General features: G+C 44.1%; 1 protein-coding gene across 3 annotated transcripts in view; it reads right to left on the bottom strand.

The window, feature by feature from the left end:
- NR6A1 (nuclear receptor subfamily 6 group A member 1) overlaps positions 1 to 14,333 on the bottom strand; it is a 71,061-nt gene that overhangs the window by 51,032 nt on the left and 5,696 nt on the right. For all 3 annotated transcript variants that reach the window (XM_085556377.1, XM_085556376.1, XM_085556379.1), the window contains exon 2: positions 8,211 to 8,270. In XM_085556377.1, the coding sequence (XP_085412503.1) occupies positions 8,211 to 8,270 (60 nt within the window). The remainder of the gene's footprint in view (positions 1 to 8,210; positions 8,271 to 14,333) is intronic.

Genomic DNA, 14,333 nt, shown 5'->3' on the forward strand with positions numbered 1-14,333 from the left:
ACTCAAGCTGGATGTCAGATTGAAAGAACATTCAGAGTAGCTCATTCATAAATGCCTTATTTTAAAATATTTGGGGAAAAAAATCATAACCAAAATAATTTACTTTTCAGTTGAAATAACTTGCTGAGTCTTAGCCTATAATTTTTCAAGCACGAGTGTCTAATTTTCTTGCAAAATCACATCCCAACAGGTCAAAAAAGCTTTCCACTCTTTCATATGCTCTTGAAAGACAAGTTGGTGCCTTGAGTTTCTGAAGACTCAAACCATTTTTCCCTGCTAACAGCCACTGCCAAGGTTGTGCTTCCCTGCTGTGAAGCCAGACCCATTCCCAAACCCAGGGCAGGTTGCTGTGCTCTGACTGGCTCAGTTGTGCAGGTAAAGATGTTACGAGACAGGACAGAACTGCTGAACCTTCACTGGTTTCCCTCAGAGAACATTATTTTCCTGGTGACAGTCTTTAATTGCTTCCACTGAAAACTCAGAAACCTGCTCAGCTCACTGATGTCTTCAGGGCAGCCTGTGCCAGAACTGGCTAAAGCATCCATCCTTTCAGCAGTTTCAGGAGAACTAAATGCAGATGCACCAGCCTGTGCTGCTGTTCAATATTTCATTGTTTGCACAGTAGTAGGAGTCAGATTGTGCACACACATGCAGTTCATTATCTCCGCGGCAAGCACTGCTTCATGGGCCCAGCCCTTTATCCTCACACATGGTCTGTATTCCTTGTTCCCAAACATGGAACTTTGCATTCAGCTGTGCCAAAGCATTCACTTACACTTGATTTATCTAGAGATCCAAATCTGTGTCACTCTTTGTCTAAAAATCCCCAAACCTGCTAATATGGGATACTACGTTTTTCCCAGGCCTGAAGGGATGCTTTAGGATGTGGCCAAGTCATTCTAAGGCTGTGCCAACTGGATCAAGTTCCCACTTGGAATTGCATTTAGACCTCCCCGTTTGTCATTTGTTAATCCTTTTAACATTTGCCACAGCAAATTTGTATCATACCAGTTTAAATTGTCATTCAGTATTAAGTCAAACACCTTACAAAAGTCTAGGGTATGTTGCATCCACAAGCAAGCTTGTCAACTTAGAATGAGATCAAAAGAACTTGATAAGTTCCCCTAAATCGCTGGAAACTGGTACTAACAGCATTTCTCCCAGGTCCCAGAAGAGCTCTGCATCTCTTTTCTCTAGGGTGATCATCACAGTACTGTGTTCTAAAAGGGCAAATGGAACAGACTGGTGACTTTGTCTCCCAATTTTATGTAGCCCCCCAGACTTGTCAAGTAATAGTCCCAAGGAATTTTTGGACAGCTAAAAATAACCTGCAGTGCTTACTGCAGAAGACTGCTGAATCTGAAGTGTTTGGCCATGGCATTGCTAGTTAAACACTCACCCAAATTTCAGTGAAAGCAATAACTAAAATTACTGGCAGCAGTTCCATGCTCTTGTCTCCCCAGGGGGAATTTACATGCTTACCCCGCCGAAGTTGTTTACCTCAACAAAGAAAACACATTTTTATAATACAATTAAAGCCTGTTCCAGGACAAAGCAAATGTGCTCGCACATGGCATTTCTGTGGATGCTCCGGGCAGGCAGGAAGGCTCTGTCTGTGCTGAGGACAATCCTGGCCCCAGTTTCCTTCACTGGGGTCACACACCTCCCTCATGAGAGTCACAGCTACAGCACAGGGGGTGGGAGGAAAAGGGAAGCTGTTTTACTACCAGATGCATATGTAAAATTTATTTAGTGATACTTTAGGGCGGTGCTGTTGGGATTCCTGCCCCGCTAAATAAAAGCCTTATTGTGAGGAGCTAGTAGAATGATTGGATTAGGGTGTAAGAATTGTTCAGGCACCATAAATACAAAGAGCACAAGAAACGTGCACCAAATTAACTCAGTCCTGAACAGTTACCTCTTACAAACAGGTTAACCACTGTGTTTCAGGGTTTGTATGCAAATTTTGAGGAAAGCATTTTCTTCATACAGAAACCCATTCTCCACTGTAATTTGAAAGAAACCCCCGTGTGCTCTGAATGTTCAATACTTCAATTCATAGAAAAGGTCTTGTTCAGCAGTCACTGCCTCCTGACCAGTGCCTTACAGGGCTCCCACTTTACAAGGTGTTCGTGCAGGGAACAGAGTTGGGTCTCAGGGACCCTGTCAGCATCTGGGGAGGGTCCACTTCATGCTTTTTTCACAACAAAAAATAATAATTAAGGAATTACAATAGAGGTGGCAGCTGTCAGGTCTAGTTTCAGTGCTTCCTAGGTGAAAGAAATCTGAGAGAAAGGAAGGTATGTTGAAGGCTCAGTGCAGACCATAGCTTTTTGAAGTGTACCTTGCACATATTGCCCTTTACAGTTTCCAGAAAACTATTTTATCATTTCGGAGTGTGTCCAAAAAAATCTGATGGAGAGCTTTGAACTTTGCAAAGGGGAAGGAGTGCACAGCCAGGATATAGAAATAACATGTACAGTTTAACTTACAGAAGAAATTCAGGCTCTGAAATGGTGGAACAAGAAGATGAAAGTTCCTACCTCGAAGGTCATTGGAGGGATAAAGGAGGAAGAAGTAATAAATTGAGAACAAAGCCTTTCTCACAATGTCATTTAAATATAAACACACTGTTTTGGTTTGTTGAAACCAAAATTTCATGCTTGACTTGAACTGAGTTTCCTTGATTTATGTTATACCTACCACATGTAGTCACCCTTCACACTGGGACACTTCTGAGGCTTAACACTCCAGGCTGAGCACTGCTTGTGATTAATTCAAATTGTCTTTGTTCTTTCCACCAGCTCCTACTCCAAATGATGGCAAGAAAAAGGTGAGACTCATTTTTGGAGAATTCTTTTGATTTTCAGTATCAGCTGATGTTTAATGATACCATTAAAATCAATCAGTTTAAGTGCAGGCTACAAACTGTATTCCTGGAGCAAGATTGCTTCAAGTACTTTATTAGACAATACACTTACTGTTAAATCACATGTATCAGCTCAGGATATTCAGACAGAAACTGTTAGATCCCTACAACAAGAGAAAATACTCTGAATTTAAAGCAAGTTTCCAGCATTTAAGCAGTAAATTATCCCCAGTGACTCTGTAAACTCCACTGCACTCACAGCAAAGTTACTTCGGATACACCAGCAGATTTACTTTTTAACAAACAAACTGCAAATAAGTCATCCCTCTGGAACCATGCAAGCCAGGTGGAAAAGGTGGAGATAATTAGATGCAATATAGAGATTTAAAGAAACGAAATCCCCTTTTCCTCTTTTTAGGGGAAAAGAGCAGGAACGGGAGCTGTGGGAACACAAGCATTATGTACTCCACCAAGTAGATCCCCTTCTCTCACTTCTGTTGTTTTAGCAATGTGGGTGAGCCCCAGTTTTTTTTCAAGTGAACTTTTTATAAAGAAAACGGAATAATTTTAAACATCTTTAGTGCTCCTATTGAGAACAAGCATATCCACAAGAGGAAAGGCTTTTTCCACAACTGCAATTCTGATATATTCAAAGCTGGTTTAAGAAATACTAAGTGAACTCAGCATCCATAACCAGAGTGTTACACTTCTGCAATTCATTAGTCCTCAAGGTTCCATTCCGTAATTAAAATACTTTGCAGTTTAAGGCTTTACAATAAAGAATGTGCAGTCCTCAGCAGTGTTTCCACTGCCAGTCTATGGAAAACATATGCATGGAAAATGTGTGCAGTGCATGTGTACAGCCATCTTTGGATAGCTTCAGTGAACATTCAACGCTGTCGGTGAGTTTGAGAACTAGAAAAAACCATCGACCGTTGACTGTACCTTGAGGTTTATCACAAACCCTCTGTTAAATGGAAAGCCTGAACCTTCAGAGATTTCACATGTGGTTGCCATTAGCAGGTCATGATTTACAGATTATATTAAGAGCTACAGAGGTTGAGTTTTTCCAGTTCTATTTTCTCTAAAAGTGAATTGGTGTATAAGAAATGCTTGTTTTCTCTTAAAAAAAAAAGAATTAAAGCTTTATACTAGTGCAGCATTTCTGCAGAACAGAGTGTAAGAGATCAATGGAAGGTTTTGTATGGGCAGCACAAAAGCAGGAACGTATCCACACCATATGGGACACTTGGAAACAAATCTGAGCGTGGTATATATTCAAAATAGCAGAATATAGGCCAGATCAGGAGGGAAACCTTTCCATTTGGGCTGGCAACTTGAGCTTTGCTGGAAAAAGCTTTGGAATGTCAGTTCATTTGCTCCCAGGAACCTGCAGCAGCTGCTCACCGGGCGAGGAGCGGCTCCAGGTCCAGCTGCTCCCGCGGCTCAGGCTGTCACCCTGCAGCCAGGCAGGCAAGGACACAGCCTTGCTTTCCAAGGCACGGCAGCCAAGGGCAAGGAAACAGCCTTGCTTTCCAAGGCACGGCAGCCAAGGGCCCGGGCACCTCAGTGGTGGCCACGTGGAACCTCCTCCAGCCCAGCTGGCTGAGCAGGACTGCAGGCTCTGGCAGCGGGTGCCTTCACAAGGGTGCAGGCACTTGTGCCTGTCCAGGGGCTGCAGAATCCATGAAGTAAGGAAAGACCCAAAGCACGTGCCAGGGAGTTTTGTCCTGGGCTGCTCTGGAGTGACAGCACCATCACCGTGGCGTGGCATCTTCAGCATCTAATGGCTGCAATCAACATTCATTGCTGTCGGTGGGTTTTCATTTCTATCAACTCACTGACCAATGAATGCAAACTGCGGACCAGCCAGCCAAGGAGCACCCACCCAGAGGGTCAGGAAAATGACACCTTCAGCAAAGAAATGCCCTGTCCAAGTTCTGCCTCCCAAACCTGTGTAAGGCTGTGCCATTGTCCCACCAAAGATGTTCAGGACACGCCATCCAGCTCCTTCATGAGCAGATCTGAATGCTAACTAAGAAATGCACAGGGATTTTTAAAGAAGCAGAACAGTTGAGGAAATAGTTCAGTTTTATTAATAATAAAAGTGATACCCAACTGGTAAATCTATCAGTAAAGCAAAAACCTACAGCTTTACCAGGTTATAGGAAATAAATTACCAGGTGATAGGAAATTCAACTTCCTCCTGAGTGAGCCAAGCTATGGAACAGCACTGGTTCCACAAAGTGACCAGTGAGAGATGGAAAGGGACTGAACTATGGAGCTTTGGACGGACAGGGGCAAGAATGGGAGGAAGCAAAGCAGAAACAGTGATTTAAGGTACTGCTGCAGAGAACGTTCTTCAGGACTGTGGTGGGCAGGGCCAGCCTCAGTAATACTGGAAAGTGAGGAGCTGGAGCTGGCTGCCTGGGGCAGGCAGGGACCTTGCTGCTCTGAGGCTGTGCAGGGAGGAGCAGACACATCTGCATGACAAACTGACACTGCAGGCAGAAGAGAAGCCTCTGGAGCTGCCCTCCAAGTATTTCTACGTGACTGGCAGGACCTACCTGTTCCAGAAACACCCCTGCCTCTGGACACTGGAGCAGTGAAGGAAGGAGGCTCCTGTGGTGCCTCCACTGCACTCCCTCTGCTCAGCAGTGGTGTCAGTCAATTCCCTGGGCAGCAAAGGGTCCAAGCACTTCTCTTACGCCTTGTTTGCTCCTCCAGTTGCTCAGAGGATTATCCTAAAGGAGCCTGTTCAGACATGCTGTGCTGCTATCCCACAGCAACCGGGTCCCTCTGCACAGCTCAAGTCAGAACAACTCACCAAGGACTTCTAAACTCCAGTTTGGTGAATATTCAAAATATATCTGCTTGCTCTGCTCAAAGACTTTAACTTCTTGGATTTTACACAGGAACAGCTCCACCAAGTTCAACAGCTACACGCTAAACAGACTGAACTTTGCAAAAGTGGAATTTTAGGGAACATCTCCCCTCTCTCTGATAGCAGAGCCCTATTCAGTCACCCACAGCCCAGGTAAGTGTGGTGGCTTGGTACAGGGAATTTACCACAGCAGTGTAACAGTGAACAGCCCAAAAGCATGCCTGCCACATTGTTTTAACATTATGAAAACAAGACAAATGACTCATTTTTGATGCAATTTGACATTCTGCCTTTGAAATCTCAAAATTTTCAGCTCAGCAGACTCATTCAGAAGTGAGAGTGCACAATTTGGATTTTTTCCAGATACATCATACATGATGTACAAGAAAGCACTTTTGTGTTATTTTAAACAGACATTTCAGCCAACTGGTTTTCTTCATGTATACCTGCATGAAAGTAGAAAATACAGAAGTCCTGACAGAAGTGTTCATCTTTACTGTGAGGACATGTGAAAATAATTCACTGCAATTACTCTGAATAAGACATTTCAGATAAATAGGGAAAATCACAGTTTGCCAATGCACGACAAGCCAAAGGCTTGAGCACACATTCCACACCTCTCAAATGCTCTGCATGCACAAATAAGCTTAAAATTTGGGTTCTTACTTTAAAAATCCTCCTGATTTTTTTTTTTTTTTTTTTACTTTAATTTTGGTAAGGAGACAGCAAGGGAAAAAAAAACAGGCATGTTCAGAATGTTTTTAAATCCGTGCTTGGGAAGCTTCAGATGTTTGTGTCAGCAACTGTTTGGTGCCTAGCAGAGGCACCACCCCGCAGATCCACCTGCCCCAGGGCACATCAGGGTGACACTGAGCACCAGCACACTCAGTGCTGCCACTGCAGCCATGGGACAGCTGGGGCTGGGGACGTGTGGGACCTGCCCAGCAGGAGCTGCCAGGGCTCATCCATCCACACTGGAGGCCAGTGAGGGCTGCGTTGTGACTGAGCAGAGTGGCCACCAGCGCTGACCGGGTGATGGAGAGACAGGGAGACGTCAAAACTCGAGGAGCTCAGTTTATTTAGTTTATCAAAAGTTGATATAAATATCTTCATAGGGAACAGACAATCATTTTTCAGTTTAGCAAAAGGTAACAGACACGAAAGCTGTAGCTAGACAAATGCACACTGGCAATAACATACAGTTATTTAAGGGGGGAAAGAGGGTCAGTCAGCTCATGCTGGACAGCCCTGCCCTCTTCCTGCAGATACATTCTGCTGGGAGAATACTGTGGAAAGTTTAGTTATGTTTTAATACCTGTCAATGCACAAGAGTAAACATTAGCTATATCAGGCCACAAAGGTTCAACAGAGTATTAGCCAGTATATCATCATGAACTATACATGTCTCCAGATGATAAATTATTCTACATAGCATTTGAAATTACCCATTTTCATATAAAAGTGATAAACTGCATGAAAACCTAGCTAGATACCAACAAAGATGTGTTTTATTAATCAACAGGCAAATAACTGCACACATGTTCACAACTGGGAGCCTTGCATGCACTCCACAGGGCTGTTCTCACTATAAAGGAAGGAACCAGATTTCCACTCCCATCACACAGCAACCACGGTTCTCCAGTAAAAGTAAGTGCAAGTCCACCAGCACAAAGGCACGTGGAAAGGACCATGTCCTGGCTCTGGGAGGCTTTTAGCAGTTGTGAACATCTGAGCATTACTTTGAAATGAGCTGCCAGATAAAAGTCTGCCACATTTGAGAAATCCACAGAGTTCCCAAACAATGAGATGAAAAGTTGCTCTCAGTGAGGGGTTCTCGGCCCTGTTAAGGACACGGTTTCCCAGTCCCACCAGTCTGACAAGGGCCTGTTGCCATCTAGTGGATTCCCATCGACTGGTGCCTCCACAAAGCACATGCCACTAGATGGAGTGTTAAGAAGGAATTCTGAATTCCTACTTTTTTTAGGTGTCCAGCAGTTTGGGCTTTCAAAGTGTTAAAAAGGTACAGGCACAGAATTACCCTGAAATTGAGGAGGATTTCACCAGCTGCTCTCAGTTTCATGAGAACTTGCAGGCTATAGATTTTCAAGTGTAATAATGACACACTACAGAAAAATACTCCCATGTCAACATAATTTATATCACCTCAGGGGTTTCTATCACTCATGCAGCATCTCCTTCACTGAGATAGCTCTGGTGGACACAGGTCTGACACAGCCTGCGTTCTGCTGGTGTAAATAGTGATGTACAAACCTGTCTGTGCTACTTTAGTGAGAGATACCTCAGCAGCTCTCAGCCATGGGAATCCCCACTTCCATGGACAAACATCAGCTGTAAAACTTCTCCAAGTCTCTACCATGGAGTATCAATTAACATCTCTGGATTATCTCAGAATGAGAAATTCTACCTCGTCACACATGGCAAGAAAAGGGTACTTACTGCCCACGGAGTTCACAGGGAGGACAGGAGAGGAGGAACTCATCTGCTCCACATCTGTAGCTAATGGGAAAGTGAAAATGAGAAAGATGTGATGTGCATGTTACTGAGAAGGTTTTACTTTGAAAACTTTCATTTACACTGAAATGGAATACGCATGCCTTCAGTCACCCGAGGAAGCCGCTTTGAGGAGCAGGTAATTTTAACAGCATCATCCTCCCCTTTCAAGGTATTTCTATCATACACATTATTTGTAGATCTACTTTTCTCAGCAGTCATATTAGTAATTTATAACTTGTGATGGTTTGAGAATATCAATTCAGAGCAACTTCCAGCACAAAGAAAGTCTAAATTACATCAGGTTTAAACTGTATGCAGAGCATTACTATGGAATAAAAGGACATGATGATCTCCCATCTGTGGCCAGTGAACCTTCAAAAGATTCCTGATCAGAAGAGAGATCCTCTTCCAAAGGCTGGCAAGCTGCTGGAATTTGATCTGGAGCAGCATCAGAAACAAGTGTCTTTAAGCACAAGACACTCCAAAGCTTTATTTTCTAGCAGCTGAAAGAAGAAACAGAACTTCCTGCCTGTGTCTGCCAGTGAAAACCCTCAAAGTCAGAATGTGATCAAAAACAAATGCCAGATTGCCCTCTGTGTTTTGGAAAGGATCCACCTTTCCAGGACTCAAACCAGGAGAAAACCATCTTGCAGTAACAGGGCCAGTTTTAACCCAAGATTAGGTAAAGCCAAGATGCATTCTTTGGGCTTGATCTCTCTCAAAGGACCACAGCCCCTCTCAGCACATCACCACCAACACCCAAGCCAAGCAGCTCAGCCTCCATCTCCGTGATTTTCATGCTGGTAGGTCTCACATAATTATATATTGTGTAACTCTTGTTTAGCTCTAAGACCCAATAAACGCACACCACAAGTTTGCATTCCTAACCACAGAACACAGTCCCAGAAGCAGAACTCCAGCCCACAGCCAGGCTTTGCTGCCAGCCCAAATCCTGCCTTTTCACATTCTTGCAATTCCCATTTCTCGGGCAGCGGGGCAGTTCCCTGAGGACCACTGTTTACACTGAAAGTGCAAAGTTCTGCTCTAATTAGGCAAACCACAAACAAAAGTAAACACTTCAGCAGACCATCTTTACAGAACATGAGAGCAGACACTGCACCACACTGACTAAATCCTGCTGCCATACTTTGATACCACCCCGAGCCTCCTCGGTGTAGCTACTCAAAGCAGCAGCTTTAGTTCATCATGTTCAACACCAGCCATAGCTGAGAACAGCAACAAACACAATTACAGATTTATTCAGCAATGCCCTGGCTTGTTCCTGTCCTATTCCTCACTGAATTACCAAGGCGTTTACTGCCTAGAACATCTACATGTTAATTTAACATCTTGCTTGGCTCTTGCAGCAGTGCTCAGAAAGCTGCTGGCTGCAGACCTCCCAACAGGTTCTGGATTACTCTGATATGCTCAGAGAAGAAAAATTATTTTGCATCTTTCTATTTTCCACCTTAATACTGTAGTATCCCTGATTTAAGAACTAGCAAGCCATATACTATACATGTTTTGTAAATAAAAAAAAAAAAATCTTTTCTTCATACGTATTACAGGCAATTGAGGTTCAGGGAAGGGTTCTGTACTTTTGCCTGTTGAAAGCTACATATGCTTTCACATATCCAAATTCAGGCTGTTAGTGCAGGTTGCAGTGACTCTTTGGAGAGGGTGCAGAGCAGCACTGAGCACAAGCTGGCGTTCAGGAGCTGGGAGCAGCCCAGCAGATGGTCACTGCGAGGTTACCTGCTGCTCTGGCACAGAGGTCACTGCCCAGATGGCACAGGGCAGGCACTCGAGCTGCTGCTGCCAGAGCGAAGCACTTAGGGCAGTAAGCTACACCTGCCAGCAGCTGGAATAGTTTATCAAGTATCATTCAAAGAGCAACTCAATAATGCATGTGCCTGCTGAAGAGAGGGTTCTGAGTAGGAAGTGTTTCCAGAGAGGCAGCGCAAATTCTCCAAGTCCTGAAATTTTACATTGTTCACTGTTTGGAAATTTCAATTCATGCTTGAAATGATGTGTTTTACTGACTGTGGTATGTTCACCAGTGCAGACACCATGCTCACCACCACGCAGCTGCTCAAGTTTGAGGTCAGAATTCCCTCAATGTCCTGCCCATGCAGGAACATGGCACAGCTGTGGCATCCAACAGCAGCAATGCATCAACATTTCTGGTCTTGTGCTAGATGGTATTTATTAATTATTAATTTATTATATTAATCTCAAAATCACACTTTGATTTTTTTTCTAAGTACGTAGAAGCACAACTGCTTATTCTACACCTGGCTTTGAATAGATGGATTTAAAATTTCTTTCTGTGTGAAAACACAGCTGTTTATGAAATATGGTAATGCTGGTTTGCTCTCTTACCCATAATCCCCCACCCTTCCCTCCAGCCCTTTTTATCTTTAAAATTATACATAATCCTTAAAATTCCTAAAAACAATTCATCTACAGGAGAGGAGATACAGACTAACAGCCAGACTAAGATTTTGGAGAGTGGTTTGCTCTAAAAGAGGAAAAGAACAGAAGTCTGCTCAGCTATGAAGAGCTGCTGCTGCCAATACAAGTATTTACCTCTTGACCTCTCCTCTGCCCACTCAGTGAACAGTGCCAGTTGTTTTCCTGTATTATATACTGTTTACAAGCCCTGAGTGGTATGAAAGGAATTAATAATTCAGCTCATGGAGCTGATGACCTTTATTGGGGTACCTCTATTTGCTGAGCAGGAATCAGAGCAAAAAGCTCCCTTGAAACCACAGGGTTTCTTTTTAAGAGTTTTTCACTTTACAGCCTAATTTGCCACCATAACATAAATAATTTATCCTGTTTTAAGCAACAATGCTACCTATTCTCAACCCCTCAATTTCTAACTTCCCTTGTATCAAGCCAGGCCTTGCTCTTTGGCTTTTCCAGGAGCCTGGTAAACACACTGGCAATGCCAGCATGGAGAGCTTTGCAGGATCAGGAACATTTGGGAACACCAGCAAAAAAGATTATGCCATTTTGAACTTCTCTTGACCTTTGCCTGCCCTTGTCCCTGTTCATGCTAATTGAAGGGGTACATGGGCTACTCCTAGAAATGAACTTAGCCTGGACCTGTGACCAGCACTGGACTTTGGGGATGAGCTGTGGTGCCCCCTCCCCAGCATGGAGGAGCTCAGCAGGTAACACGGTGCAGGTGACACAGGTGCCCTGAGCACTCAGGGATTCCCGGGGTGGGAAGGAGCAGAAGGGGCTGACTCAGGGAGTGCCACCATGTCCCCCTGCCCAGGAGTTTCAATCAACCTTTTCCTCAGGGTTACTGAGGTCCCCTGAACAGCAGCTGTGCCCTCCAGAGTATCAGCCTGCTGTCATCTGCAAGCCTGAGGAGTTTGTCCATCCCACCACCCAGATGGTTGATGAAATTGCCCCAACACTGACTCCCAAGGACAGTCACAGCATAATGGCCACCAGTTAGTGCTTGAATTCCCTTGGAAAAAACAGCTCAGGTTTTCACCCAAACTGCCGGCTAGGATGACATGGGAGACTGCATCAGAAGTCCTGCCTAATGCTAAGGTTAATGACAAAATTACCCTCCTCATCCATGGATCCAGTCATTTCATCACAGAAGAACGAGGCTGGTCAGGCACGATCTCTCCCCTTGGTAAACCCACAGCAAATGTTCCCAATTACCTTCCTGTCCTTCAAGTGCCTGAAAATACCTTTTGGGAGGATTTGCTCCATACCCTTCCCACTGAGGGGCTGAGACAAGCCTGACCAGCCTGCAGTTCCCCAGAGCAGCTACTACTCAGCAGATCTGAGCTGAAGGTGATTCATTATCCCTTATCAGCTAAATTTTACTATACAGAGACATTCCTCCCCTTTCCCCTACATTGGGTAGAGTTTGTCTCACCTCAGCACTGAAAACACACATTGTTTGCAGAGAGGAGTGGGAAATAAGGTCATCTCATGATAAATATTTTTACTTATTTTCATTTACATGGAACACAATCCCAGTCCTTGCTTACCAACAAAGCTGAAAGGAAACCTACACAGAGCTGACTCTTCCATGTACCTGCACTGTATTCCTCAATACATTCTCTACAAACATTGTATTTTAAATGCCTGTTTACATTCCAGTAAAATTCTGTCAGCATGCTATCTGATTTATTGATGCCATCAAAAGTCACAGGATTCCTGACGTGCCTCCTGAGGCACAACAATCAAAGCAGAAAGGAGATGCGTGCTGCTGTGGTATCAGCATTACCACACACCTTATGGGCTGGGCTTCCAGAACCTCTGTGATTCCTGGGACAGGGCACAGTGTTCTCCTGGGAAGCTGCTGCTTCCCTGGAGGTTCAGCAGGCTCTGCTCCTGAAAAATGGGGTGCTGTGGAGGAGGTGCCCCCAGAGCCAGCTCGTGCTAAGAGCAAGACTCAGAGCAGCTCTCAGCCATTCCTCTAAAGGGGACTCGGACACATTTGGCATCTCATTTCAGACTTTTAGGCTACCAAAAGGGAAAACACAGTCAAGCACCAACACTTTATAGAAGAATTACGATGATGAAGAAAAAAGCCTGCCCTAGAAGACGGTGATCACGTCTCTGTCTCACACCCAGTGCCTCTCAGCACCCCAGCCTACAAGCACACTGTCTCTGCCTCTGGGCGTGAGATTTTTGCATCTTCTCTACCTGGAGGATGTTTTGGTTTATTAGGGTATTGCCTACCAGGCAGCCCACCCTACTCCAATATTGGAAGATCAATTGCATAATCAGTCTGCAAATCTGGGGAAATTCTTTATTGACTTTTTGATCACTGATAAAGTGTTGGCCAACATAAGGCATACCACTTCAGCAAAATCCATCTAGAGTGCACTGGAATTACCTACATTAAAAAAAACAGAATTGACTGATATTATACAAGAGATGCTATTTTTTGAAGAGTTAGCATCAATGCAGATGAATACTGATCTGATAAATAACAGCACGTTATGATATACAGAATATGGCAGAAATCATGTTGCAAATTAGGCAGCATTCCCACAGGCAAGGTGTTCCAGACCCCAAGCCCCAGTAAGTGCACACCTGCAGTGTGGGAACAGAGAAAGGTGTGGCTCTCATCTTGTGAGGCCACCTGGACCTGCCTGTGCTGCAGTAACTGCCCAGTCCTTGAGACCTCAGCTTTTCCTCCCGTTCTTGATTCCAGCATCTTGCTGGTGAAATTCAGTGATCAGAGCCCACGGAGCGCTTCCCTGCCACCCCACCAGCAGCAGATCCCAGGTTTTTTGGAGTGAAAGGCTCACGTTGAGCATTTGGCCTCTCAGGACAGGGATTACACACGGGCAGGAACCGAGGGAAATTCGATTCTTTCTCCCCACCTTCCTCTCTGCCTACTGTCTTCCATGTTTGCAAACCGTATTAGCTCCTGCTGCTTGCAATTCCAGAAACACTTCCCTTTCTCTCTGGGCTCATCCCAGCCACATCTGCCTACTGCTGTAATCTCATTTTGCAGGATGCCACATATCTTAATAGCTTTTAATTGTGGTAACACATCTTAGCATCTTAGAAAGCACATCAGAAACTGCCTGACAGAAAAATGCTGTTCAGAATAGAAACATCCTTCCTGACGTTTGGATATTTGTCTCCACTTGCATTAGAAAATTACCTTAAATGCAGAAAAATATCTACATTTTTAAAGAGAAGGCTCCTAATCTTTTTTTGGATTAAATTTAGTATACACTGCTGCTCTGAAGAACAATCTGACTCTTAATTGACTTTTAATCTAACTTAAATATACAGAAGTTCATGTTTTGCTGATTTCCATGAAAAGACAGTGCACAGTTTTGTCTTTTATAAAATCTATATTAGAAGACACATGATTACAAGTTTTGCAATTTAAAAGTAATTGTTACATACACTGCTACAGGAAATCTATTTGTATTCTTCCTTTTGGTGCTCCACAGATGGTGGTGTTGTGCTTGGGCAGTGGCGGGTAAGGCTGGTCCCCTGCACACCACCCAGCCACAGACTATGGCCACACCTGAAACATCTCATTCTCCTCAGGAAAAATCATCC

The sequence above is a fragment of the Lonchura striata genome, chromosome 17 (genome assembly GCF_050655825.1).
Source record: "Lonchura striata isolate lonStrDom1 chromosome 17, ASM5065582v1, whole genome shotgun sequence".
NCBI lineage: Eukaryota > Metazoa > Chordata > Aves > Passeriformes > Estrildidae > Lonchura > Lonchura striata.